The sequence below is a fragment of the Myotis nattereri genome (assembly GCF_964212035.1).
Source record: "Myotis nattereri genome assembly, chromosome: 3".
Classification (NCBI taxonomy): Eukaryota; Metazoa; Chordata; class Mammalia; order Chiroptera; family Vespertilionidae; genus Myotis; species Myotis nattereri.
The window spans coordinates 215809425-215833268 of NC_138077.1; the positions used below are offsets into that span (position 1 = coordinate 215809425).

The 23844-nt window shown below is 67.1% G+C and overlaps 2 protein-coding genes across 2 annotated transcripts in view; both read left to right on the forward strand.

The window, feature by feature from the left end:
• CFAP74 (cilia and flagella associated protein 74) overlaps window positions 1-17970 on the forward strand; it is a 45753-nt gene extending 27783 nt beyond the window's left edge. The window contains exons 16-38 of the mRNA XM_081086134.1: window positions 797-961; window positions 3256-3370; window positions 4675-4742; window positions 5025-5147; window positions 6734-6855; window positions 7281-7409; window positions 8277-8364; window positions 8823-8996; window positions 9722-9855; window positions 11339-11615; window positions 12734-12967; window positions 13476-13621; window positions 14177-14311; window positions 14489-14598; window positions 14898-14953; window positions 15106-15225; window positions 15934-16089; window positions 16250-16379; window positions 16575-16729; window positions 16844-16979; window positions 17070-17200; window positions 17333-17467; window positions 17582-17970. Of these exons, the coding sequence (XP_080942260.1) occupies window positions 797-961; window positions 3256-3370; window positions 4675-4742; window positions 5025-5147; window positions 6734-6855; window positions 7281-7409; window positions 8277-8364; window positions 8823-8996; window positions 9722-9855; window positions 11339-11615; window positions 12734-12967; window positions 13476-13621; window positions 14177-14311; window positions 14489-14598; window positions 14898-14953; window positions 15106-15225; window positions 15934-16089; window positions 16250-16379; window positions 16575-16729; window positions 16844-16979; window positions 17070-17200; window positions 17333-17467; window positions 17582-17683 (3141 nt within the window). The 3' untranslated portion in view covers window positions 17684-17970. The remainder of the gene's footprint in view (window positions 1-796; window positions 962-3255; window positions 3371-4674; window positions 4743-5024; window positions 5148-6733; window positions 6856-7280; window positions 7410-8276; window positions 8365-8822; window positions 8997-9721; window positions 9856-11338; window positions 11616-12733; window positions 12968-13475; window positions 13622-14176; window positions 14312-14488; window positions 14599-14897; window positions 14954-15105; window positions 15226-15933; window positions 16090-16249; window positions 16380-16574; window positions 16730-16843; window positions 16980-17069; window positions 17201-17332; window positions 17468-17581) is intronic.
• A 1882-nt stretch (window positions 17971-19852) lies between these two features.
• Window positions 19853-21829, forward strand: TMEM52 (transmembrane protein 52). Its single transcript, XM_081086506.1, has 5 exons — window positions 19853-19951; window positions 20035-20078; window positions 20165-20206; window positions 20973-21148; window positions 21242-21829. The coding sequence occupies exons 1-5, from the start codon at window positions 19883-19885 to the stop codon at window positions 21418-21420; spliced, it is 510 nt and encodes a 169-aa protein (XP_080942632.1). The 5' UTR covers window positions 19853-19882; the 3' UTR covers window positions 21421-21829.
• The last annotated feature ends 2015 nt before the right edge of the window (window positions 21830-23844 follow it).

Sequence of the window (23844 nt, forward strand, 5' to 3'; positions counted from 1 at the left end):
CTGTGGTCCGCGCCTGTGGACCCCGACCGCCCTGTCTCTGTGGGACTCGCGCGGCCCACTGCCTCCAGGCCCCTCCTTTCCGACTGAGGGACAGCCCATCCAGTTCAGCCGGGCACCCCTCTGGGCTGCTCCCCACAGGGCTGCTTCCACTGGGCTGCTCCCCACAGGACTGCTCCCCGCAGGGCTGCTCCCCCACAGGACTGCTCCCCCAGGGCTGCTCCCCCACAGGACTGCTCCCCACAGGGCTGCTCCCCCACAGGACTGCTCCCCCACAGGACAGCTCCCCCAGGGCTGCTCCCCCCAGGGCTGCTCCCCACAGGGCTGCTCCCCCAGGGCTGCTCCCCCCAGGGCTGCTCCCCCCAGGGCTGCTCCCCACAGGGCTGCTCCCCATAGGACTGCTCCCCACAGGACTGCTCCCCCAGGGCTGCTCCCCCACAGGACTGCTCCCCACAGGGCTGCTCCCCCACAGGACTGCTCCCCCACAGGACAGCTCCCCCAAGGCTGCTCCCCCCAGGGCTGCTCCCCACAGGGCTGCTCCCCCAGGGCTGCCCCCCCAGGGCTGCTCCCCCACAGGGCTGCTCCCCATAGGACTGCTCCCCACAGGACTGCTCCCCACAGGGCTGCTCCCCCACAGGACTGCTCCCCACAGGACTGCTCCCCCACAGGGCTGCTCCCCCAGGGCTGCCCCCCCAGGGCTGCTCCCCCAGGGCTGCCCCCCCAGGGCTGTGGAGGACAGGTGGGCTCGGTGTGGGCTGCTGCCTGGCCCCATCACCCTCCCGCTGGCGTCTCCTGGCAGCTGTCCCTGGACAAGGAGCTCATCAACTTTGGCAGCTACGTGGTGGGTGAGACCGCATCCCGGGTCATCACCCTGTCCAACATCGGGGCCCTGGGCACCGGGTTCCGGGTCCAGCTGGAATCCGAGCCCTGCGAGCTGGAGCTGAGCCAGTCGCCCGTGAGAGTGGTGAGTGTCCCGCTGCCCAGGGCACCAGGGAGAGCGGCGGGGATGCAGGGAGGCTGGGCACTGGGCTGCAGGGGCGGGCTCCAGGGCACCAGGGAGAGCGGCGGGGATGCCAGAGTCTGGGCACTGGGCTGCAGGGGCGGGCTCCTGCTCTGAGTAGGAGATGCCTCCGTGCAGGAGTGAAGGACGTGGGCTTAAGGGCTCGAGCAGGTGGCAGCACTGCAGTGGCCAAGAGCTCCAGAGCCCAGCCTCCCACGTGCCCTTAAGTCCCGGTGGGGGCCTCCCCTGCCCCAAAGGCTGTGCAAATGGGCCTCCAGGGGTGCCCCTGGGCGCAGGGTGGGTGGATGGGGGAGGGGAGCTGCCTTTTTAAAACACTCCCCCGAGTTAGTTACACTTTTCTACAAGGAGCGCTGCCCTGGCACTGACAGTCACGGGTTCGATTCCCGGCCAAGGGCACGGACCCGGGTTGCAGGTGGGATCCCCGGCCCAGGTTGGGCACGCGTGGGAGCAACCCATCGATGTGTTTGACGTCGATGTTTCTCTCCCCGCTCCCTTCCGCTCTTTGTGAAAAATCAGTGGAGAAATATCCTCGTGTGGAGTCACAAAAAGACAAAAAGCGGCAGCTTCATGAGCCCCCTTTGCAGCTCTGTCCGCCTGGGGAGGGGTCTCCGCCAAGTCTCCCCAGGGGGGCGGGGAGGGATGTCCAGGCAGCGATGTGGACGCTGCTGGCAGAGGTGGGAGGCGGGGGCGGGGGGTGACCCCCGCCCAAGCAGGGCCCGGGATGGTGGGTGAGGGCACAAGGCCGGGCTTGCTGGGTGGGCACACGCCCCGCCCTTGGGGTGCTCCTGGGCGCCAGCTCTGTGCTCTCCGAGTGGGTGCCTGCCTACCTGGCAGCCGCTGCCCCAAGCGGTGCCCTCTCTGTCTATCTCCCTGTGGCCCTGGAGCCGCACGCGGGCACCCTGGCTCTGCACGCACAGCAGAGAGGGCGGGGGCCGTGAGCTCCGGGTGGGAAGCAGGGGTGGGGCTGGGCCAGGAGAGGAGCCTGGCAGCCTGAGCTGGGAGGAAGGGGGAGGGGGAGGAGCACACAGTGGCCCCAGGACGGGCACCAGTGTCTGTGAGGTCCAGGAGGAGCCGGAGCGGCCTGGGGGGGCGTGGTGCTGGCGGAGCAGGAGCCAGCAGCACCCGCCCCGGTCGGGCTGGGCTCCCCTGTGAGTGTGAGGCGGTGCAAAGGTGTGAGTGCGAGGCGGTGCAAAGGTGTGAGTGCGAGGCAGGTGCAAAGGTGTGAGTGCGAGGCAGGTGCAAAGGTGTGAGTGCGAGGCAGGTGCAAAGGTGTGAGTGCGAGGCGGTGCAAAGGTGTGAGTGCGAGGCAGGTGCAAAGGTGTGAGTGCGAGGCAGGTGCAAAGGTGTGAGTGCGAGGCAGGTGCAAAGGTGTGAGTGCGAGGCGGTGCAAAGGTGTGAGTGCGAGGCAGGTGCAAAGGTGTGAGTGCGAGGCAGGTGCAAAGGTGTGAGTGCGAGGCAGGTGCAAAGGTGTGAGTGCGAGGCAGTGCAAAGGTGTGAGAGCAAGGCAGGTGCAAAGGTGTGAGTGCGAGGCAGGTGCAAAGGTGTGAGTGCGAGGCAGGTGCAAAGGTGTGAGTGCGAGGCGGTGCAAAGGTGTGAGTGCGAGGCAGGTGCAAAGGTGTGAGTGCGAGGCAGGTGCAAAGGTGTGAGTGCGAGGCAGGTGCAAAGGTGTGAGTGCGAGGCAGGTGCAAAGGTGTGAGTGCGAGGCGGTGCAAAGGTGTGAGTGCGAGGCAGGTGCAAAGGTGTGAGTGCGAGGCAGGTGCAAAGGTGTGAGTGCGAGGCAGGTGCAAAGGTGTGAGTGCGAGGCGGTGCAAAGGTGTGAGTGCGAGGCAGGTGCAAAGGTGTGAGTGCGAGGCAGGTGCAAAGGTGTGAGTGCGAGGCAGGTGCAAAGGTGTGAGTGCGAGGCAGTGCAAAGGTGTGAGAGCAAGGCAGGTGCAAAGGTGTGAGTGCGAGGCAGGTGCAAAGGTGTGAGTGCGAGGCAGGTGCAAAGGTGTGAGTGCGAGGCGGTGCAAAGGTGTGAGTGCGAGGCAGGTGCAAAGGTGTGAGTGCGAGGCAGGTGCAAAGGTGTGAGTGCGAGGCAGGTGCAAAGGTGTGAGTGCGAGGCAGTGCAAAGGTGTGAGAGCAAGGCAGGTGCAAAGGTGTGAGTGCGAGGCAGGTGCAAAGGTGTGAGTGCGAGGCAGGTGCAAAGGTGTGAGTGCGAGGCGGTGCAAAGCGCCGGCACAGGGTCTGCTCTCTTGTAGAACAGCCTCTACACCTACGATGAGAGAGGCCTGTACGAAAAAGTCCTCCCCATCGAGCAGCGGCCCGAAGGCAACGAGCCCTCCCTGATGGAGCAGGACACGATGCGCAGCCCAGGTGAGGGCGCGGACATGCGGGGGTGCGGGGGGGGCAGGACCAGGGTGCAGCCAGCTGAGCGGGGCAGGGGGGTGGCCCCGGCAGCGCTGCAGCCCCCCTGGGATGAGCCGCCCTGAGGCCCTGTGGCGCCTCCTGGAGGAAGGTGCAGGGCTAGCCCTCGGTGACAGGAAACTGGCGATGGGAGGACGGAGTGCGCAGCAGGCTTCCGGGAGGTCCCGGCTTTAGCTCTGGCTCCTCACACCCTGGAAGGTCCTCACTGGGACATGTGAGGAGCCCTGCCCAGGGGTGCGCAGCCTGGGACGAAGGGGGAGGAGGAGACGGGGGGGGGGGCTCGAGGCTCCTGCTGGGGTCGCTGGAGGCACAGCCACCTGGGCCCTGGGCTCGGTGCAGTGAGCACCTGGCACATGGCAGTTGGCGGGCCAGCCCTGCGCTGAGGAAGGGCAGGGCCCTGCAGGCGGACACGGCAGCACGGCCTCCTCGCCTCCCTTCACAATGCTGCAGACTCAGCAGTCCCCTCCACCAGGTCACCAGACAATAGCAGGCATGGGGGGTCTCTGAGATGGGGGGGAGCCGCTGCCCGCCTGGGCCCTGGGCGGCACCCCTGCCCCTGGCCGCAGCCCGCAGCCCGCCCTCCCCCTGCACCAGCGTCCCTCCCGGCCGGCCATGCTCCTCAGCACACATCCTGCGGTTGGTTCGCTTATCTTAACACAAACCCCCTCGAATCCTTGTCCCTTCCTCCTGCTGGAAGTGAACCCCAAAGGCTGGCTGGGGTGCTCTCTCCTCTCAGGCTGCTGCGCCCACCTCCCCCTCACTGGGCTGTGGGCAAAGCCGCCCCCTTCCTGCTCCCAAGTTGGGCCCCCCTTCCTGCTCCCAAGGTGGGCCCCCCTTCCTGCTCCCAAGGTGGGCCCTCCTTCCTGCTCCCAAGGTGGGCCCTCCTTCCTGCTCCCAAGGTGGGCCCTCCTTCCTGCTCCCAAGGTGGGCCCTCCTTCCTGCTCCCAAGGTGGGCCCTCCTTCCTGCTCCCAAGGTGGGCCCTCCTTCCTGCTCCCAAGGTGGGCTCCCCTTCCTGCTCCCAAGGTGGGCCCCCCTTCCTGCTCCCAAGGTGGGCCCCCCTTCCTGCTCCCAAGGTGGGCCCCCATGCTCAGAGCAGCAGGTGGTGCAGAGCAGGGCAGGATCTCACCCAGACACCAGCTCCCCGTGGCCCCCTGGCGTCAGCAGGAGGGTAGGGGTGACCGTGTCTCGGGGTGGGCACAGCTTTGCCCTCCCACTGGGCCAGTCCTCACATCTGAGGCGCCTCCTCTTCCAGAATCAGAGGATGTGAGCACCGTCCTGCACATCTTCTCCGAGGAGCAGATGGAGATCACGCTGGGAGAGGTGAGCCAGGCCCCGCCTCCTGGTCTGCTGGCCCCCCTGGGAAGGCGGCCCTTCCGCGGACCAGAGCCGCCACTGGGAGCCTGCTGGGCCAGTAAAGCAGGGCAGGGCAGGGCAGGGAAGGGAAGGGAAGGGAAGGACAGGGCAGAGCAGTGAAGGGCCAGGCTTTGTGGCAAGAAGACACCCCCGGCGCCGGTGCTGCCACCACTGGCCTCAGGGACACGCCGTGGGAGGCCTGGGCGGCTCCGTGGGACCGGAAGCCTGAGGCGCGCACGCCTCCTGCAGATCACCGAGGGCTATATCGGCCCCTTCAGCTCCATCAAAGTGCCCATCGTCTTCTCCCCGGTCACCCCCGGCACCGTCCAGAACAGGTTCCAGTTCACGTTCAAGAACCAGCAGTGCCCGACGGTGAGCGTCCTGCAGGCTTTCCGTGCGCAGCTCAGCACACACGCCTCCCCGTGCGCCGGCCCCCGGCCATGCGGCAGCGCACGCCTCCCACACTCAGGCAGCTGGTGGTGGCAGGGACACATGTCCACACACATGTCCATGAGCACATGCACACACATGCCTACACGGGTGTACGTCCACCTACATGTGTGTTCACACACATACGGACATGTGTTTGTGGGCACACGTGCATGTGTCCACGCGTGTCCACATGTGCATGTTTCCATAGGCATGCACGCATGCTTGCACACACATGTGCACGTGTTCATGCATACAGCCTTTGCTCTAAATCCCTAGAAATGTCTTTCTCAGTTTCCAACTAAATTTTCTTTCATTAGTTTTTATCGTTTATTTTTTACGACTATGAAAGTATGCTCAGATAATATACTGTGCAATCTCTCCTCTCTCTTTTTTTAATTTGTTAAAGTTTTCTTTGTGACCAGAGGTGAGGTTGACTGTGAAGATGATGAACAGATCTGTTGGCCGGTTACTCCCGTTCCCCGTGCCCCTCCCGCCCTTACCGTGTGGGCCCCCCCGCCCCGCCCCCCGCATCTGCGCGGACGGCTCCCGGCAGATTTGGTCCAGACCAGGGGTGGGCAAACTTTTTGACTCGAGGCCCACAATGGGTTCTTAAACTGGACCGGAGGCCGGAACAAAAGCACGGATGGAGTGTTTGTGTGAACGAATACATGTTAACACTGCTGCTGGTGAAGGAGCGGAGGGGAGAGCAAGAGAACCCTCCGCTCTTTCGGCCCGCGGGCCGTAGTTTGCCCACGGCTGGTCCAGGGCGAGGGCCCTGGCTCACGGCCACGTGCTGTGCGTCTCAGGCCCACTCCCTCCCGCGCGAGCTGGGCCGTGCCTGCCGTCGGGGGCACCGCCTCCCTCTGTCCCCCCAGCACAGCCACCCTGTGATCACCGCTTTGAATCTTTTTTTTAAATATATTTTTATTGCCGAGACCGGTTTGGCTCAGTGGATGGAGCGTCGGCCTGCGGACTGAGGGGTCCCAGGTTTGATTCCCGTCAGGGGCATGTGCCTGGGTTGCGGGCACATCCCCAGTGGGAGATGTGCAGGAGGCGGCTGATCGATGTTTCTCTCCCATCGATGTTTCTGGCTCTCTATCTCTCTCCCTTCCTCTCTGTAAAAAATCAATAAAATATATTTTTAAAAAAATAAAATAAAAATAAATAAATATATTTTTATTGATTTCAGAGAAGAAGGGAGAGGGAGAGAGAGAGAAGCATCCATGATGAGAGAGGATCATTGATCGGCTGCCTCCTGCACGCCCCACAGTGGGGATGGAGCCCACAGCCCGGGCCTGTGCCCTGACGGGGAATCGAACCCTGACCTCCTGGTTCCTAGGCCAACGCTCGACCACTGAGCCCCCCGGCCGGGCTGTTTGCAAATCCTTATAGTAGAGAATGTTCTTAATTCCACGCTGAGACGTGCCCTGGACCCCAGGCAGGGCCCGTGCAGCCTGTCCCGCGTCGGCCGGCCGGTCGGCGCCCGCTGCCCGCAGCCACGTGTTCAGTTCTCTCTTCCCGTCTAGTTACACTTCCGAGCCATCGGTGTGGCGGTCGACGTGCCGGTCTGGGTGCCCAAGTCCATCGTGGACCTAAAGATATGCATGTTCGACCGGCTGTACCAGGACACCATCCAGGTCCACACGCGGTGAGCGTGCGCCCGGGCTCGGGCCGGCTGGGCGGCGAGAAGCATGAGGAGGCTCCTGGAAGCCCTTCCAGGGCCCAGGGTTCCCAGGACCAGGTCACAGGGCCCGCCCAGCGGGAACCCCCTTCCTGTAGCTGAGAGGCCTGTGGGTGAGCGGGGAGGGCGGCCCTGGGGAGCGGGGGCTCCAGGAACCAGCCGTGATGGGGGCACGGCATCAGGAAGCCCTCGTGGTGTTTTCATTCAGGAGAATTCTCACCTGATGTCGGGGCGGGAAGGCGAGCCCCTGAGAGGCAGGGCTGGGAGACCCTGGCTGTGACGTCAAGGCGCAGCTTGGCGTGGGGGTGCCGGAGCACCCTGGGGCGGGTGGTGAGAGCTGACAGGCCCAGCGGGCGCTGAGCCACACGGTCCCAGCCCCCGTCCTGCGGCAGGTCGAAGGCGGCCCTGCGTCTGAAGTTCGAGGTGTGCAAGGAGCTCAGGGGCCACATGGAGCTCCTGCCAGAGACGGGCTACATCCAGGCCCTGTCGACCTACTCGGTGCAGCTCAAGTTCCTGCCGCGGTGAGCGCCGAGTGCCGGGCACCGGCAGGCTGGGTGGGGTCCCAGGCGGAGACCAGGAGGCGGTGCCAGGGTAGGTCCGTGCGCCCTGTATTTCCTGCCTCCCGTAGCTCCTGCTGGTTTACTCACTTTACTCTGGAGAGGGCAGGGCAGAGCGGTTTGTTGTCGCCTTATGGATGCGTTCACTGGCTGCTGCTTGTCTATGCCCTGACCGGGCCCAAATCTGCACCCTGGCCAAAGCCGGTTTGGCTCAGTGGATAGAGCGTTGGCCTGCGGACTGAAGGGTCCCACGTTCGATTCCGGTCAAGGGCATGTGCCTGGGTTGCGAGCACATCCCCAGTGGGAGATGTGCGGGAGGCAGCTGATGGATGTTTCTCTCTCATTGATGTTTCTAACTCTCTATCTCTCTCCCTTCCTCTCTGTAAAGAGTCAATAAAATATATTTAAAAAAAAAAAAAAAAAAAACAGCACCCTGGTGTATGGGGATGATGCTCTAACCAGCTGAGCTACCAGCCAGGGCTAATTGCAGGAATTAAAAGCACCACCAGATTAAAAATACATATATATATATATATATATATATATATATATATATATATATATAAATATTTAAATGAAAAATAAATCAGCCTGCGGACTGAAGGGTCCTGGGTTCGATTCCCAGTCGGGACACAGGCCCGGGTTTGAGGGGCGTGCAGGCGGCAGCCAATTGATGATTCTCTCTCCCTCTCCCTCCCTCTCTGACATCAATCACACACACACACACACACACACACACACACACGTGTGTGCACCTCTCAGGTCAGTTTCACTGGCGTTTCCCAAAATACAAACGAGAGAAGCACATGCAAGTGGTGCCGTCTCTCGCAGACACACGCTCCCAGAGGACGCGGGCAAGTACTTCGACAGGGAGAGCCGGATTCTGGAGGCCCCGCTGACCATCCGCGTGGCTGACCAGGTCTGGGGGGCCTCCCTGGTGTTTGGGAAGCAGGGGCTGCTCTGGGAGTTGGGCCCCGGCAGGTTTCCAGTCGCCAGGCCTCACAAGGCGGCCCCTGCCGGGGAGAGGCAGGTGGGGAGTGTGGGTCAGCGGGGCTGGGAGCTCCCCAGGCTGCAGGCGGTCCCAGCACCCAGTCCCCATGTGCCACACACTCACACACCTGCTCACACTCACCACCCACCACTGACCTCACACCCAGACCACAGTGCGCGGGCATACGCATCCTCAGGACACGCACACATGTGCTCACTCCCGCGTCTCCCATTGGCACCTCTGTTACAGCGGCATCCACGTCCTTGCAGGTTGGGTGGCAGAAGAGGGGGTTCTCTGAAGGGCGAGCCGTGTCCGTGAGGGCCCCGCGGCCGCAGCGAGACTCCTGGTGGCCCGTGACTGGCATGTGCTGGCCCTTTGTCCGTCAGGTCAAGCCCATAGAGTTCACCGTCCACGCCACCGTCACCACCTCGGACCTGGAGCTCAGCCCCTTGGAGGTGGACTTCGGCTACTGCACCATCTACGAGGCCGTCAGGACCTCGGTCAGCGTCTGCAACCTCTCCCTCCTGCCCCAGGAGTTTGGGTTCGTCGGGGTCCCCAAGGTACGTCACGTGGGCAGGGCGGGCGTGGGGGCAGGGACTGAGTCAGGAAGCTCTGGACACAGGTCAGGTGACTGCTGACCCAGAGTCCAAGCCGCCTCCCCCTCCCTGCCCTCCACGCCTCCCTCCCCACTCTTCTGCCCAGCTCTCTCTGCTCATCCCTCTCTCCGTCCCCCCTGCCCGTCGCTGCCTCACCCTGCCTTTCTCCATCCCTCCTCGCTCTCCTTCTCTGGCCGCTGCCCCCACAGACTCCAGATCCTCTGCCTCCCTTCCTGCCAGACGAGGCCTCTCCCTGGCTGCCCGTCCTCTCCTGGAGCTGCCCCTCTATAGACCTCACCGTCCATCACACTACACACATGTGCTCACATGCACACAGACACTCACATGCACACTCACAGCATGTGCTCCCATGCAGACCCTCACATGCACACTCACAAACATGTGCTCACATGCAACACTCACATACATGCTCACAAGCATGTGCTCAATGCTCAAATACACACGCACAGCATGTGCTCACAGGCATGCACAGGCATACACATACTCACAGGCATGCAGACACTCACATGTGCACAGAGACACATGCGCTCACATGCACGCGGCCATGCCCGCACACTAACACGGGCACCTGCGTGCACATCACTGCCGCGCCAGCCCGTGTGCCGCAGTCCCCGTGGCGCGCCCGCAGACGCCGTGTGTTCTCCCTGGTGCCCGTGGTTCCTGTGCAGTTTGTGGACATCCAGCCCAACGACGGCTTCGGGACGATCCTGCCCCTGGAGACCGTGGAGCTCGACCTCATCTTCCAGCCCACGAAGGCCAAGGAGTACAACTTCGAGCTCGTCTGCAAGTCGGAGATCAACCGGTGAGTGGGGGGGGGGGGCGGGGGCTGGCTGTGGGCTCCTTAGACCTGGCACAGATGCCTGGGGCCTTTGAGGGTAAGTGTGGGTGTGCATGTGTGGACGTGTGTGCGTGGTGTGCCTGTATGCATGTGAGTGTAGACACATGTGAGTTCACATGACTGTGCATGTGCGGGCATATGTCTGAGTGTACGTGCGTATATGTGTGTGGTGGGCATGTGTGAGTTTGTGTGAGTATGTGGGCGTGTGTGAGCTCCGTGTGGCTGGGGCATGTGTGGACACGTGTGGACACGTGTGGGTTCGTGCGTGTGGAGGTGTGCGTGTGTGAGAGAGTGTGGGTGCACATGAACACACATGTGGGCTGGACGGAGGACCTGAGTGAGAGGCAGACGACCCAGAATCCTGCGGGAGACGTGCTGCGTGTGAGCTCGTGGCGCGTGAGGAGAGGCGCTCACGGGTGAGTGGCGCCGGGGAGCACCCTGTCCCGCGGGAGGAGCGAGGCCGCACGCCCGTCATGGGGACCTGGGCCAGCGGGGCCGGCAGCCCGGCCGCCTGCCTGGAGGAGAGCGTGTCCGCGCAGCGCTCCGCTGTCGCCGTGCCGCTCAGCTGCCTGCGTCGGAATACGAGCTGCGGGCGGTGGAGCGTGGGCATCAGAGTCCACGGGCAGCGTCTCCGTGCGTGGCACGGCCGTCAGCGCGAGGGTGACGGGCAGCAGCATCGCCCCGCACGGCGTCCGGTGCCTGCAGTCGGGTGGAGCGGCCGCTGCGGGCCCCGCGCAGAGCAAGTGCGGACGGAGCTCCCGGGTGAGCCGTGTCCGTTCCTCTGCGACGCCGGGGGCAGGTCGCTTGCTGTGCCGTCGGGTCCCGGGGCTGATACCCGAGGAGCAGTTCTGTCTTATTTTCTCTAATGTCAGTGAACGTTTCACCAAATAAGCCAGCAATTGCTCCTTAGCAGCCGTTCGGCCTTGTGACTAACATGTTAACTGTCCACCAAGCTGTGCCCAGAGCCCTGCCACGTAGCCCAGCTGGTGAGAGCTTCTTCCCGAAACGCCGAGGCGGGGGGGGGGGGGGGTCAATCCCTGGTCAGGGCACAGAGGAGAACCAACCAGCGAGTCCATCGTGAGGGAGCCGCAGACGCTGCCTCTCCGTGTGTGAGCGGGAGGGGGGGGGGGCGAGCACAGCAGCTTCCAAGTGCACTGCAGTCAACGGCGGGGTCGTGAGCCAAGCCTGTGACACTGTCGTCCTGGGCGCCCGGTGCCGAGCCCCCCGCACCCAGAGCCGCCTGGCCGGCCGCAGAGGGACCTGCCAAGCCCCCCGCACCCAGAGCCGCCTGGCCGGCCGCAGAGGGACCCACCGAGCCCCCCGCACCCAGCCCCCTGGCCGGCCGCAGAGGGACCCACCGAGCCCCCCGCACTCAGCCCCCTGGCCGGCCGCAGAGGGACCCACCGCAGCAGGTGCCCAGCTGACCCGTCCCCCCGGCCGCTTGCAGGTGCTTCAAGATGACGTGCCGGGCTGTGGGCGTCCACCCGCCCCTGCAGCTGTCCCACTACCAGGTCAAGTTTGCGGCCACGGCCCTGTACGACATGTCGGTGGCCGCCCTCCACGTGATCAACGCCCACGTGAGCATGAACTCGCTGACACACTCCGTGCCCCGCATCGGCTCCGAGGACGCCTGCCCCGTGGGGCCTACGTCCTTCCAGTTCCTGCTGCCCCCCGACTCGCCCATCACCATCTCGCCCTCAGTGGGGACGGTGTTGCCAGGAAAGGTGGGTGTGGGCCCGCGGGGGCGGGGGCTGGCACCACAGCCTGGCTCGGCCCACCTGACGCAACAGGCATGGGGTCCACTCTGCCCCTCCTGCAACCCAGGCCGGTCAGGGGCCTCTGTGGCCAGCGAGCTCAGCCAGGGAGAGGCCAGCCCTGCCGGGGAGGGGCACCACGCTGTCCCCCAGGCACTGGGCTGGGCTCGGGCAGTGCAGCCAGGGGGGCACAGAGGCCTGGTCACCAGGAGCACAGGTGTCTGTCTGTCCACTGGGTCGGTCCAGGGTCCCCGGACTCCGCTTTTCCCAGTAAAGAAGAGAGCCCGCCCCCAGGACCTCAGAGAGCGAGGGGGACTGTGGAGAGGACTGCGTGAGGGGCACGGGGGGGGGGGGGCAGGGGGGCGGGACCCCCCGGGTTCCAGTAAGTAGGGTTATGTAAAAGGCATTGTGTTAACTGCACATACTGCTTAGGGAACGGCCTGCAAAGGGTTATTACGGGGGCCCCTCTCCATCCCCCTCTCCCTTTCCCTTCTCTCCCCTGCCTCCCCTTCTCTCCCCTGCCTCCCCGTCTCTCCCCTGCCTCCCCCTCTCTCCCCTGCCTCCCCCTCTCTCCCCTGCCTCCCCCTCTCTCCCCTGCCTCCCCCTCTCTCCCTCTCTCTCTCATCCCCCACACGCCACACCCCTGCCTGACACGCGTCGCGCACCTTTGCTGTGCGGCCCAGGGAGCCCGCTGAGCTGTGGAAAGCCGGCTGTGCTGGTCGTGGGCAGGTCGGGTGCAGGAACTCACCCCCGCATCTCAGAGGCTGAGAACAAAGTTTCCTTCCTCATTCATTTCGTGGGAGGTGGGCCGGGTCCTGGCCCACCAGGCTGCCTTCACGGGCCCCGACCCACATGGGCAGAGTGGGCTTGGCGATCATGCCCAGCAGCCCACCCTGCCTTCCAGGAGTGAGTGGTCAGGGAGGCCTTCCCGGAAGGGGCGTGCTGCACTGAAATCCCAAGGAGAGTCACACGCAGGACCTTGGAGGGGAGCCAGGGAGCGGGGGGCAGCGGGTGCAAGGCGGGCAGTGGGTGCTGGGACGGGCAGGGTGCCCTCAGGGCCGGCTCTGCCCTCGACCCTCTCCCCCCAGAAATGCCTGGTCCAGGTGACCTTCCGGCCTGTGCTGTCCAACGAACTGATCCGCCAGCAAGCCATCCGTGCCCAGGCTAAAGACGGGGAGGTCAAAGTGCGCGGGGCTCTGAGAGGCGGGCGTGGGGCGCAGGCTCCGCAAGGACCACCCCTCCCCTCGAGGCCCTTGGCCAGGCCCCAGGCCAGGAGCATGGGCAGATGTTTGCTGTTTCCAGGGGCTACCACTTCTCCTTGGGCGACCCCTCCCTCCTCCCTGGAGAGCACCCCCTGAGGGCGGACCCCAGAGGTGGCTTCGGAGCAGGGGGGCCTCCCCTCCCTGAGTCTGACCAGAGGGAGGACTGGACACAGCAGAGGAGCAGGGTCCACAGGCAGCCTCTGACCCGGCGAGGGGCGCGGACCGTCTGAGTGTGACCCTGAGAGAGGGGACGCCCCCAGGGCACGGGCAGGGCCAGGCTGCCCAGACCTGCAGGGGCAGGAGGACCGGCCCGAGGCCTGGAGGACTGTGTGCACTGCCCAGTGCTCTGACCTCCTGGTGCCTCGTCGCCTGGGCACAGGGAGGTCGGCTCCTCCGGACACTCACTCGTCCTGTGGCTCCAGCCCCTGCCCCGTCTTCCTGAGGGAGCCACTTGGGGTGTGGGCGCCGGCCCCTGCACAGCCATGCCCCCCACCCCCACCCCAGCCCTGCTCCAGCCCTGGCCGCCCTGAGGGTGGGGCAGCCCCTCAGCCGGCCTCTTGCCTCACAGTCCCACAAGGAGGCGGTCACGCCCCGGAGGGACCGGCGGCGGGTGTCCATGTCTTTACTGCGGATGCACAGCCGGGAGCGCCCCTCCCGGGCCTCCGCCTCCCGCGCCGCCCCCCAGCCGCAGAAGCAGCAGGAGATCAAGATCAGGTGGGCATGAGCGCAGGCCCCCCCTTCCCTCCAGGCCCCTGCGAGGGGACCCCGCGCTGCCCCAGCCTCCCCACAGACCCCTACCCTGGAAGTCCCGGCTACACCCAGGCCCTGCCTCAGCCCCCAGGCGCTCCCTCCCTGGGTGTGGGCTGCCCAGGCCCCAGGGCTGGTCCCTGTGAACAGTCTCCCTCCATGGCTCCCACATCCCAGCTCAGCAACCCCCCCCCCGCCCCTCCCCCCCCCCAACACCTACCCGGGTCCAGAGTGAGACCCAGAGAGCCCAGCGGGCCCTGGCTCGCCTGCCGGCCTGGGCCTTTGCCTCCGGCTCCAGGAACCTGCTCTCTGGCCAGGCTCCTGAGCAGGACTTGGGGTCAGGGGCGGCCCCACAGGGATCAGGGAAGGTGGGAGGTCAGCTGGTCTGACGACCGGCACAGCCCGTGTGGCCCCCACGGGGCCCGGGCCCTGAAGAGCAGGCGCCGTGTGGACCATCTGGGGAGGGAGGGGGTGGGGCCAGGTGGGCACGGGCGCAGGTACCACTGGCCGGCCTTGTTCCAGCTCCGAGGAGTACCAGGTGGCCCGGGCCACCCTGGCCAGGACGTTCCAGGGGAGGTTTGACAAGATCGTGGTCCCCTGCGTCGTTGCCAGTGGCGACATCCAAGACAGGAAGGGGACAGAGCCCCTGAGCTTCAGGTGCGGGGCCCTGGCCTGGGCGGGGGTGGCCGGTCAAAGGTCACGCTCCCTCTTCTGCTCCAACCCAGGCCCAGGTCCGGAGGGGGGTGGGGCCGGGGCCAGGGGGCTGGGGCCAGGGCTGGGGTCGGACTGGGGGCCTGGGCACAGGGCCTTCAGACGCCCTGCCTGCCCACCCAGCCCCCACAACACCCTGTTCCTGGAGCTGTGGTGCCCGGCGGTGGCCCCGTCCATCATCGTGACGTCTGACAAAGGGCACACCATCTCCAACTTCGGTGACGTGGCTGTAGGTGAGTCCTCATTGGGCCCAGCCCCCACCCCTCAGGAACCACCTGGCCCCCAGGAACCCAGGCCCCCAGGAACCACCTGGCCCCCAGGAACCACCTGGCCCCCAGGAACCCAGGCCCCCAGGAACCACCTGGCCCCCAGGAACCCAGGCCCCCAGGAACCACCTGGCCCCCAGGAACCACCTGGCCCCCAGGAACCACCTGGCCCCCAGGAACCCAGGCCCCCAGGAACCACCTGGCCCCCAGGAACCCAGGCCCCCAGGAACCACCTGGCCCCCAGGAACCACCTGGCCCCATTCCAGGTCACCGGAGCATCAAGAAGGTGAACATCCAGAACATCTCCTCCGAGGACCTGGCCGTATCCTTGTCCACGCTCAGCGCGGGCCTGCAGGGGTGGGAGAGGGGGGCCTGCGGGGGTGGGAGAGGGGGGCCTGGGGGTGGGAGGGGGGCCTGGGGGTGGGAGGGGGTCTGCACCTGGCCTCTGGCCCCCCCTTGACTCTGGGCCCTCAGGTGAACTTCTCTGTACTGAACCCCAATGGCCCCTTCCACCTGCTGAACCCCATCAGCAAGCTGCCTGCGGGGGACACCCAGGACCTGGTGCTGTCCTTCTCCCCCCATGAGAGCAGCCTGGTGAGTCCTGGCCGCCCCCCCGCCCACTCCCACACCCCATTGCCCCGCCCACGCTGTGCCCAGGCCTGCAGCTGCCCGCTGGGCTCCAGGGCCAGCCAGTCCCTTGGCCCCGCTTTCCCCGGCAGCGAGCAGGGTGGTCAGAGCAGCCTCGGCTCCTGCACAGGCCGCCGCGTCCACAATGGAGCCCTGTGAGCGCCCTGGCCAGTGTCCACCCCGCGCTGAGGGGCCCAGTGTCCGCTCTGAGCTGAGGGGCCCGGTGTCCGCTCTGAGCTGAGGGGCCCGGTGTCCGCTCTGAGCCAAGGGGCCCGGTGTCCGCCCCGCGCTGAGGGGCCGGGTGTCCGCTCTGAGCTGAAGGGCCCGGTGTCCGTCCCGCGCTGAGGGGCCAGGTGTCCGCTCTGAGCTGAAGGGCCCGGTGTCCGCTCTGAGCTGAGGGGCCGGGTGTCTGCTCTGAGCTGAAGGGCCCGGTGTCCGCTCTGAGCTGAGGGGCCGGGTGTCTGCTCTGAGCTGAAGGGCCTGGTGTCCGCTCTGAGCCGAGGGGCCCGGTGTCCGCCCCGCGCTGAGGGGCCGGGTGTCCGCTCTGAGCTGAAGGGCCCGGTGTCCGCCCCGCGCTGAGGGGCCCGGTGTCCGCTCTGAGCTGAAGGGCCCGGTGTCCGCCCCGCGCTGAGGGGCCCGGTGTCCGCTCTGAGCTGAAGGGCCCGGTGTCCGCAGGCCCAGGAGACGCTGGACATCATCACCAAGAGGGGCACCCTCACCCTGACCCTCCTGGGCACCGGCGTGGCCTCCATGATCACGTGCTCCATCGCAGGGGACGTCCTGAACATGGGCTACGTGATCGCCAGGGAGTCCGTCTCCTCCACCTTCAAGGTACCCGCCCCGCCCTGGCCCCACCTCCATGCCCGCAGCCTCTGGCCTCCGCCCGCTCGGTCCTCCCACGTCGGTGCCTCTGCCAGGCGGCCCCCTGGGGCACTAGGGGGTGCGGAGGGGGGGGGATGGGCAGCTCACAGGCCGCCCTGGGGCCCCGCAGCTGCAGAACAACTCCTCGCTGCCCATCAAGTTCTCCGTGCTGCTGGCCAGCCTCTCCCGCTCCCGCCACGAGGAGCTGCAGCAGCTGCCGCGGTTCCTCACCGCGCGCACCAAGAGGACCGAGGTCGTGGGTGAGCTGCTGGGGGCCACGGGGGGCCCGGGGTGCGGGGCGCGTGGGGTGCGGGGCGCGTGGCGTGCGGGGGGCGCGGGGCGTGGGGGATCGGGGGCGGGGGGAGGGGCTCGGAGGCGGGTCAGGGTGCGCGGGGGCGGGGCGCGCAACGGCCACGCCCTCCACCACCTCCCCCCCCACCCCCCCACCCCCGCAGGCACCCAGAACCACAGCGGGCAGAGCGTGTTCAGCGTGGTCCCGGTGTCGGGCGTCATGGACCCGGGCGCCGCGCAGGACTTCACCGTGACCTTCAGCCCCGACCACGAGAGCCTGTACTTCTCGGACCGGCTGCAGGTCCTGCTCTTCGACAAGGTGCGCGCGTGGCCCGGCCTCGCTCCGGCCTCCGCCGCCCTGCGCGGCCCCACTGGGGGTGGGGGTGTCCGGTGGAGAGTCCCCGCGCGAGGCGGCCGCTGTGCTCTGTCCCAGAAAGTCTCCCATGACTTCCTGCTGCGCGGCGCGGCCCGCGAGCACATGATGTTCGTGGAGGGCGGAGACCCCCTGGACGTGCCCGTGGAGTCGCTGACGACGATCCCCGCCGCCGCCAGCCCGGAGCGCCGGGAGGGTGAGCCTCCGAGGGCCCCTCCGCCCGCCGGGGGGCCTGCTCCGCGGAGGAGGGCTCCCCCTCGGCCCCCAACCAGCTCCTCCATCCCAGAACCTGAGGAGCTGAGGCCCATCCTGGTGACCCTGGACTACGTGCAGCTGGACACGGACACGCCGGCCCCCCCGGCCACCCGCGAGCTGCAGGTGGGCTGCATCCGGACCACCCAGCTGTCCGCCAAGAAGGTGACCCCCCCAGGACTGACCTCGCCCTGCACGGGTGGGAGGGCGCCTGCGGGCCAGGCTGGGCGGGCGGGCGGAGCTGGGCGCCCTCGGCGGAGCCCTGCCTGCCGGCGCCAGCAGCCCCGTTGCCCGCAGACGGTGGAGTTCAGCCTGGACAGCCTGGCGGCCCTGCAGCACAAGGGCTTCTCCATCGAGCCGGCCAAGGGCTCCGTGGAGCGCGGCCAGACCCGGACCCTCAGCATCTCCTGGGCGCCGCCCGCCGACTTCGATGTAGGTGCTTCCGACCCGGGAGCCCAGGGAGGGGCTGCAGGGTGGGCCTGGGCGGGGGAGGCGGGCGGGGCAGCCGACCACAGGCTGCTGTCCGCCTTCCCCCTCTCATTCCAGCCCGACCACCCCCTCATGGCGTCCGCTCTGCTGCAGCTCAGGGGCGACGTGAAGGAGACCTACAAAGTCTTCTTTGTGGCCCAGGTGCTGGCCGGTCCCTGAAGCCACAGGGCTCTCTCCGCGGAGCCCCCTAGACCCTCCTGCCCACCCTCGTGGCCCTCCGGGTCTGTGGTCCAGACCAGACCACCCACAGGCCTGGGAGCTGGCACCCCCTGCTGGGCAGCCCTCTGTGTGACCCCACATTCCGGCAGTGCAGCTCCCTGCAGCCCACTCGGAACCAGCAGCTGGGCCAGTCCTGGCACAGCCTGCTCCAGCCTGAGCCCTCAGCCCCCAGCCCGCCCACACCTGCCCCGTGGGAGGCAGGTCTGTCAATAAACCTTCCATGTGACCCTGTGTGCAGGTGTGTGGGGGGGCAACAGCGCGCACATGAGCACAGTGTGGGGCAGGGGGACAGCCCTGGGGAGGCAGCCCCGCCCACCACCACAGACAGGGCAGCCCACAAGTCGTGAGGTCCCCCGGCTCCCAGGGGCCTCAGGGGGGCCTGCTGGAAGGTGGTGCCTGGAGCACTTGGGGGACAACCGGCCGGGCAGGGCTGGGCTGGAGGTCAGACTGGCCGGGACCCAGAGAGGCCCAGGGGGAGCGAGAAGGTGAGGGGGTGGGAGGGGGGGGGACTTAGCCCCCTCTAAGATCCTCACCAGATCCTGGATCCCAGATGACCCCAAGCAAGGAGGGAGCTAATGTGGGGGACACCCAGCCAGGGCCCGGGGGAGCCAGCGCATGAGTTGGGTTCTCTTTTCTGAACTGAGTCCAGACTCAGCCTCCGGGAACCACTGGCCCTTCAAAGTGGAAGCCGCCCCCCAACCTTGGCCCAGGAGAGGTACCTGGGAGCTCCAGATGGTGCCCGCAGTCCAGCACCGTGCCGGGCACCAGGAGGGCACTGCAGCCTTTCCTGGCAGAGGCTCAGGGCGCCAGGCTAGAGCCACGTCCTCGCCCTGTCCTTGGTGTCCTTAGGCCTGGAGGCCTGCCACCTCCCTCACCCAAGCTAGAGACAGTGGCCCTAGAGCGACACTTTGCAGGACTCCTGTCCGGTGGGCAGAACCAGGTTTCTTCCTACCCGCACGGGGCTGACCAGCTGGAGCCCAAGCTGCCTCCTCAGCCGGCGGACAGAGGGGAAGGGGGGGCGGGAGGGGGGTCCTGCAGGCCCAGCCTGGCCCCAGGAGGTTCGCCCTGCAGGTGGATTCCTGCTGCCTCCTAGGGTGCCCGCAAGAGGGGCAGGCCGCTCTCCTGAAGCCTGGTGTGGCCCTCCTGCTGGGGCCCTGGAACTCAGTGCCAAGGCCCTGCCTGAGCCCCATGGGCCTGGAAGGCAGTGCGGCAGGAGGGAGGAGGGCGAGGGGCAGCCTGGCAGGAGGGGCCCTGGGGGCTGCATTACAGCTGGGGTTCGGCAGAGGTCGGAGATCGAGATTGAGATCGAGGGGTAGTGCCTGGCAGATCCTGGCAGGAGGGAGCCCAAGGGGGTGTGCTGAGTGCAGTGATGGGCGGGCAGGAAGCTGCTCCGCACTTGCTGCCACCTGCGCCTGGTCACCAGATGGGGGAGCAAGGGGCACAGTGAGCCTAAGGGGCCTCGCCTGGTGGGCGGGGTGAGAACTAGGGGGACCTCCAGGAAGGGATGACCCAGCCTTCCCCAGCCGACTGGACAGCGGGCACTCCAGGCCCAGACTGAGCATGGCTTTCAGGCAAAATGCTCCTGGAGGGCGGTCGCCCGCAGCAGGGCCTACCCCAGGCCAGCCTCATGCGCCTGCAGGGCGCCGTGGGTGGCCTCCTCTGTCCTGGGAGGACACCTGAGCCGAGAGCGAGACCCCCCCAAACCCTGCGACCGGCCCCCAAATCCTGAGACCGGCCCCCAAACCCTGAGACCACTCCCAAACCCCGAGACCACCCCCAAACCCTGCGACCGGCCCCCAAATCCTGAGACCACCCCCAAACCCTGAGACCGGCCCCCAAACCCCGAGACCACTCCCAAACCCCGAGACCACCCCCAAACCCTGCGACCGGCCCCCAAATCCTGAGACCGGCCCCCAAATCCTGAGACCACCCCCAAACCTCGAGACCACAGGATGCCAGACGGTCGGGGGCGAGCGCATCAACTCGCCGAGGGCGGTCCTTAGGGCTGGAGTCGGGGCGTGGTCACGGGGCCCTGGGTGGGGGCTGGGGGCGGGGCCACACGGCGGGGCGGGGCCTGCGCGGGGCGGGGCCTCATATAGCGGCGGGCGGCCGGGCCTGCGCTCCGCGTCCGCGCCCAGTATGCTCGCCGGGGCGCCGGCCGCCCGCGGGCTCCTGCGGCTGCTGCTGCCGCTCCTGCCGCTGCCGCAGGTGGGTCGCTGGGCTGCGCGGGGCTGGGCTCCGCGGGCGGGTCTGCGCGCCGCGCCGAGCCCAGCTCACCCCTGTCCCCGCAGGTGACGCCGGGCTCCTCGGCCGGCAGCTGCGACCCCTCGGACCAGTAAGTGCAGGGGCGGCGCGGGGCAGCGGCCCGGCCCCCGTGGGGGAGGCTGGGCGGCGCGCTGACCGCAGGTGCCCGTCCCGCAGGTGCCCGCCCCCCGCCCGCTGGAGCAGCCTGTGGCACGTGGGGTAAGTGGAGGCCGGGCGCGCCGCCGGCCCGACGGTCTCCCCGGGGCAAGCGCGCCAGGTCCCGGCTCCGGCGCAGGGCAGTCGCCGGCGCTGTCCCCGCCCGGCGCCGGCGGTCAGACGCGGGGCCTCCGCAGCCCTGAAGGCTGAGCAGCCTCCGGCCCCCAGCGCCCGGGTCGCTCTCCCTGGGATCCTGCCCCGGCCCCGCCCAGCGCCCGGGACCCTCAGCTCCGCCGGCTCGCCCAGCCCACTGCCCGCCTCCCCTCCTGGGGAGGCCCCTGGAACATGGTCGCCGGCCTGGGCACTGGATCGTGCAGGCGGCCCAGGACAGCGTGTCCTGGGAGTGAGCCCAAGGCCACTTGTGGAGCCTGGAGGCAGCCAGGCCAGCGCCGGACGCAGCCCTGCTGTCGCCAGGAGGAGGTGTCCGGCCTGGAGGGAGAGTCTCTCTGTCTGTTTTTAATGATATAGATTTTTTAATGCTTTTAAAATGTCTTTATTTATGAGAGGAAGGTAGAGGGAGAGAGAAACATTAATGATGAGCATCATGGATGGGCTGTCTCCTGCACGCCCCACGCTGGGGATCGAGCCTGCGACCCGGAAATCGGAACCCTGACCTCCTGGTTCATAGGTTGATGCCCAACCCCTGAGCCACCTTGGCCGGGCTCTGGTCTCCTTTCCCCGTCCACTTTCCTGCCTCACGTGGTGGGCCATCGGGAAGCAGGTGCCTGCGCAGGTGCGTCCAGCGGCAGGGTCTTGCTCCCCTGCCCAGGCTCGTCCTGCTCGCCGTCCTGCTGCTGCTGCTGTGTGGGGTCGCGGCCAGCTGCGTGCGCTTCTGCTGCCTCCGCAAGCGGGCCCACGCCCAGCCCCTGCCCACGGCTCCTCAGCCCTGCGACCTGACACTCTTCCCTGGGGACAGCGACAGCCCCGCACACAGCACTGTGACCTGTGAGTGCCCACACCTCCCCAGGGCCCCTGCCTGCTGGGGGTGGGCGGGCGAGGGCCAGCCCCAGCCCACAGACGCACTCTGGTTCCCCGTAGCCTACAGCTCCGTGCAGTACCCGCTGGGCATACGGCTGCCCCTGCCCTTCCCGGAGCTGGACCTGGACGCCATGACCCCTCCCGCCTACAGCCCCATCTACACCCTGGAGCTGCCTCCCTCCTACGACGAGGCTGTCAGGATGGCCAAACCCGGACAGGAAGAGCCACCTCCTCCGTAGCCTCGCCCCCTCCCCGGGGCCTCAGCCCGGGGACCCCCGAAGAGCGGGGAGCTGAGCCTCCAAGCCCAGCCGCCACGCCCCCCCCCCCAGCTGTCACCCTGGTGTCTCTCCAAGGGGGTGGGGAAGGTCTCCCGATGCCACCAGCCACACTGTGCTCCCAGGAGACCCCCAGCCACTCTCCCCATCCTTCCCCCGGGAAGGCCAGACGTCCAGCACATTGCTGCAGCCCTGGCCTCGTTGCTATGCAACGCCAGGCACACACACACACACACACACACACACACAGGTTGCTACATCCAGCCCCAGCCCCTGGCCCAGGCCCAGGCCCAGCAGGCCCTCTGCCCAGAGGAAGTCCCACAGTTCTGAGCCTCCACAGTGTTTTGGAGAATAAAGTTTGTATCTGAGTGGCCTCTGCCTGCAGGAAAGGGCTTGCTCTGGGAGGGCTCTCGGGCCGCCCCCCACCCTGGCAGGTGGACAGGGTGAGTGTTTGGACTCGACCTGCACCAGCCTCACCTTCGGGCTGCGGCTATGGGTGGGATCAGATATCACAGCAGGTGCTGGGCTGTGCGCCCTGGCTGCCTCTGGGAAACCCTCCCCCTTTCCAGACCCACATCTGTGCCAGGCTGGGGCGGGGGAGCCACAGGAGTCTTGCGGGCGCGTTTATTGGCTACTTTTCTGGGGTGGGTGGGGCAGGTGGGTGAGCAGGGCAGGTGGGTGGATGGGATTGGGTGGGGCAGGGCGTGGTAGGTGGGTGGGGCTGGGAGGGTAGCGGCTCCTGGTCGGGCAGGCATCCCAAGGCCTAGCAGCGGCTCCTACTGGACCAGCTTGAAGGACTCTCCGGTCATCATGTCCACGAACTCTGGCAGCAGAGGGTCAGGTCAGTGCCCAGCCTGCCTGGCTGTGGGCTCCCAGCCGCCCCCCCCCCCCGCGTCCCCCCTCACCCTCGTAGTCGATGGTCCCGTCCCCGTTCTTGTCGGCCTCCTTCATCATCTGCTCCGCCTCCACCTCATTGAGGGGCTCGCCCGCATTCGTGAGCACATACCTGCAGGCCCCCCAGACCCCCAGCCCTGAGTGGCAGCCGGCAGGCAGCGCCCCGCCCACCCCCAGCCCTGAGTGGCAGCCGGCAGGCAGCGCCCCGCCCACCCCCAGCCCTGAGTGGCAGCCGGCAGGCAGCGCCCCGCCCACCCCCAGCCCTGAGTGGCAGCCCGCAGGCAGCGCCCCGCCCACCCCCAGCCCTGAGTGGCAGCCCGCAGGCAGCGCCCCGCCCACCCCCAGCCCTGAGTGGCAGCCCGCAGGCAGCGCCCCGCCCACCCCCAGTCCTGAGTGGCAGCCCGCAGGCAGCGCCCCGCCCACCCCCAGCCCGGCCCTACTTGAGCGTGTCCCAGTCGATGTAGCCCTTGCCCTCCTTGTCGAAGACCTGGAAGGCGGCCCGCAGCTCCCCCTCCTGGTTCTGGGCCTTCTCCCAGTAGATGCCCATCAGCGCCAGGAACCCGTCGCAGTTGAAGAAGCCTTTGTCTGCAGGGGGGGAGGGGGGCGGACGTTCCCTGAGGGCCTGGGCGCAGCCGCCCCCCTCAAGCCTCCCCAGGCCCCGCGCCCGTGCGGCCTCACTGTCTCGGTCCACGTCCTTGGCCATGGAAGCCAGCTCGCTCTTGGTGGGGTTGATGCCCAGCAGGCTCATGAGCCGCTCCAGCTCGGCCGTCTTCACCTGCCCGTTGCCCTCCTCGTCGAACATCTCAAAGACCCCCTTGTACTCCTTGACCTGCTCGGGGGTCAGGCGCTCGGTCTGCGGGGACATGGGGACACGCCGCCGGCTTCACAGGGGCCCTCTGCCCCCGGGCCAGGGAGGTCTGAGGCCCCAGGACACGTGGCACAGACACCCCGCAGAGTGTGTAGTTTAGAAAGGACGCCCCCGCCCTGGTCGGTGTGGGTCAGTGGGTAGAGCATCAGCCTGCGGACCAAAGGGTCCGGTTCGATTCCGGTCAAGGGCAGGTACCTGGGTTGCAGGCTCCTCCCCTGCCCTGGTCGGGCTCATGCGGGAGGCAACCAATGGATACGTTTCTCTCTGTCTTTCCCTCTCTCTTCCACTCTCCCTAACAATCAGTGGGAAATATCCTCAGGTGAGGATTAAAAAATAAAAATAATAAAACATTAAAAATAAAAAGGAGGCCCGGCCAGAGCCAGCCCCCAGACCAGGGGAGCAAGTGGTGGGCGTCGAGATGGGCGCGGCTGCCAGGCAGCTTAGGGGAGGGCCCTGGGGTGGGGCCGGCGCACAGGTCAGCCCTGAGGGAGCAGGGGCTGCAGGCAGGGCCACAGCAGGGGACCCAGGTGAGAGCAGGTGAAGGTCACCCAGACCAGAGTGGGGAGGAGCCTGATGGGAGGGGGGCCCTGGGGGCGGGGGGCTTCCCGGCCGTGCACAGACATGGT

What these genes read in the sequence shown, in the direction of transcription:
- TMEM52 (XM_081086506.1), top strand. Translation starts at nt 19,883, where the DNA reads ATGCTCGCCGGGGCGCCGGCCGCCCGCGGGCTCCTGCGGCTGCTGCTG. An exon ending in AGCTGCGACCCCTCGGACCA is followed by an intron (nt 20,079 to 20,164) that starts GTAAGTGCAGGG and finishes CCCGTCCCGCAG; the next exon opens with GTGCCCGCCCCCCGCCCGCT. An exon ending in CGCACACAGCACTGTGACCT is followed by an intron (nt 21,149 to 21,241) that starts GTGAGTGCCCAC and finishes GGTTCCCCGTAG; the next exon opens with CCTACAGCTCCGTGCAGTAC.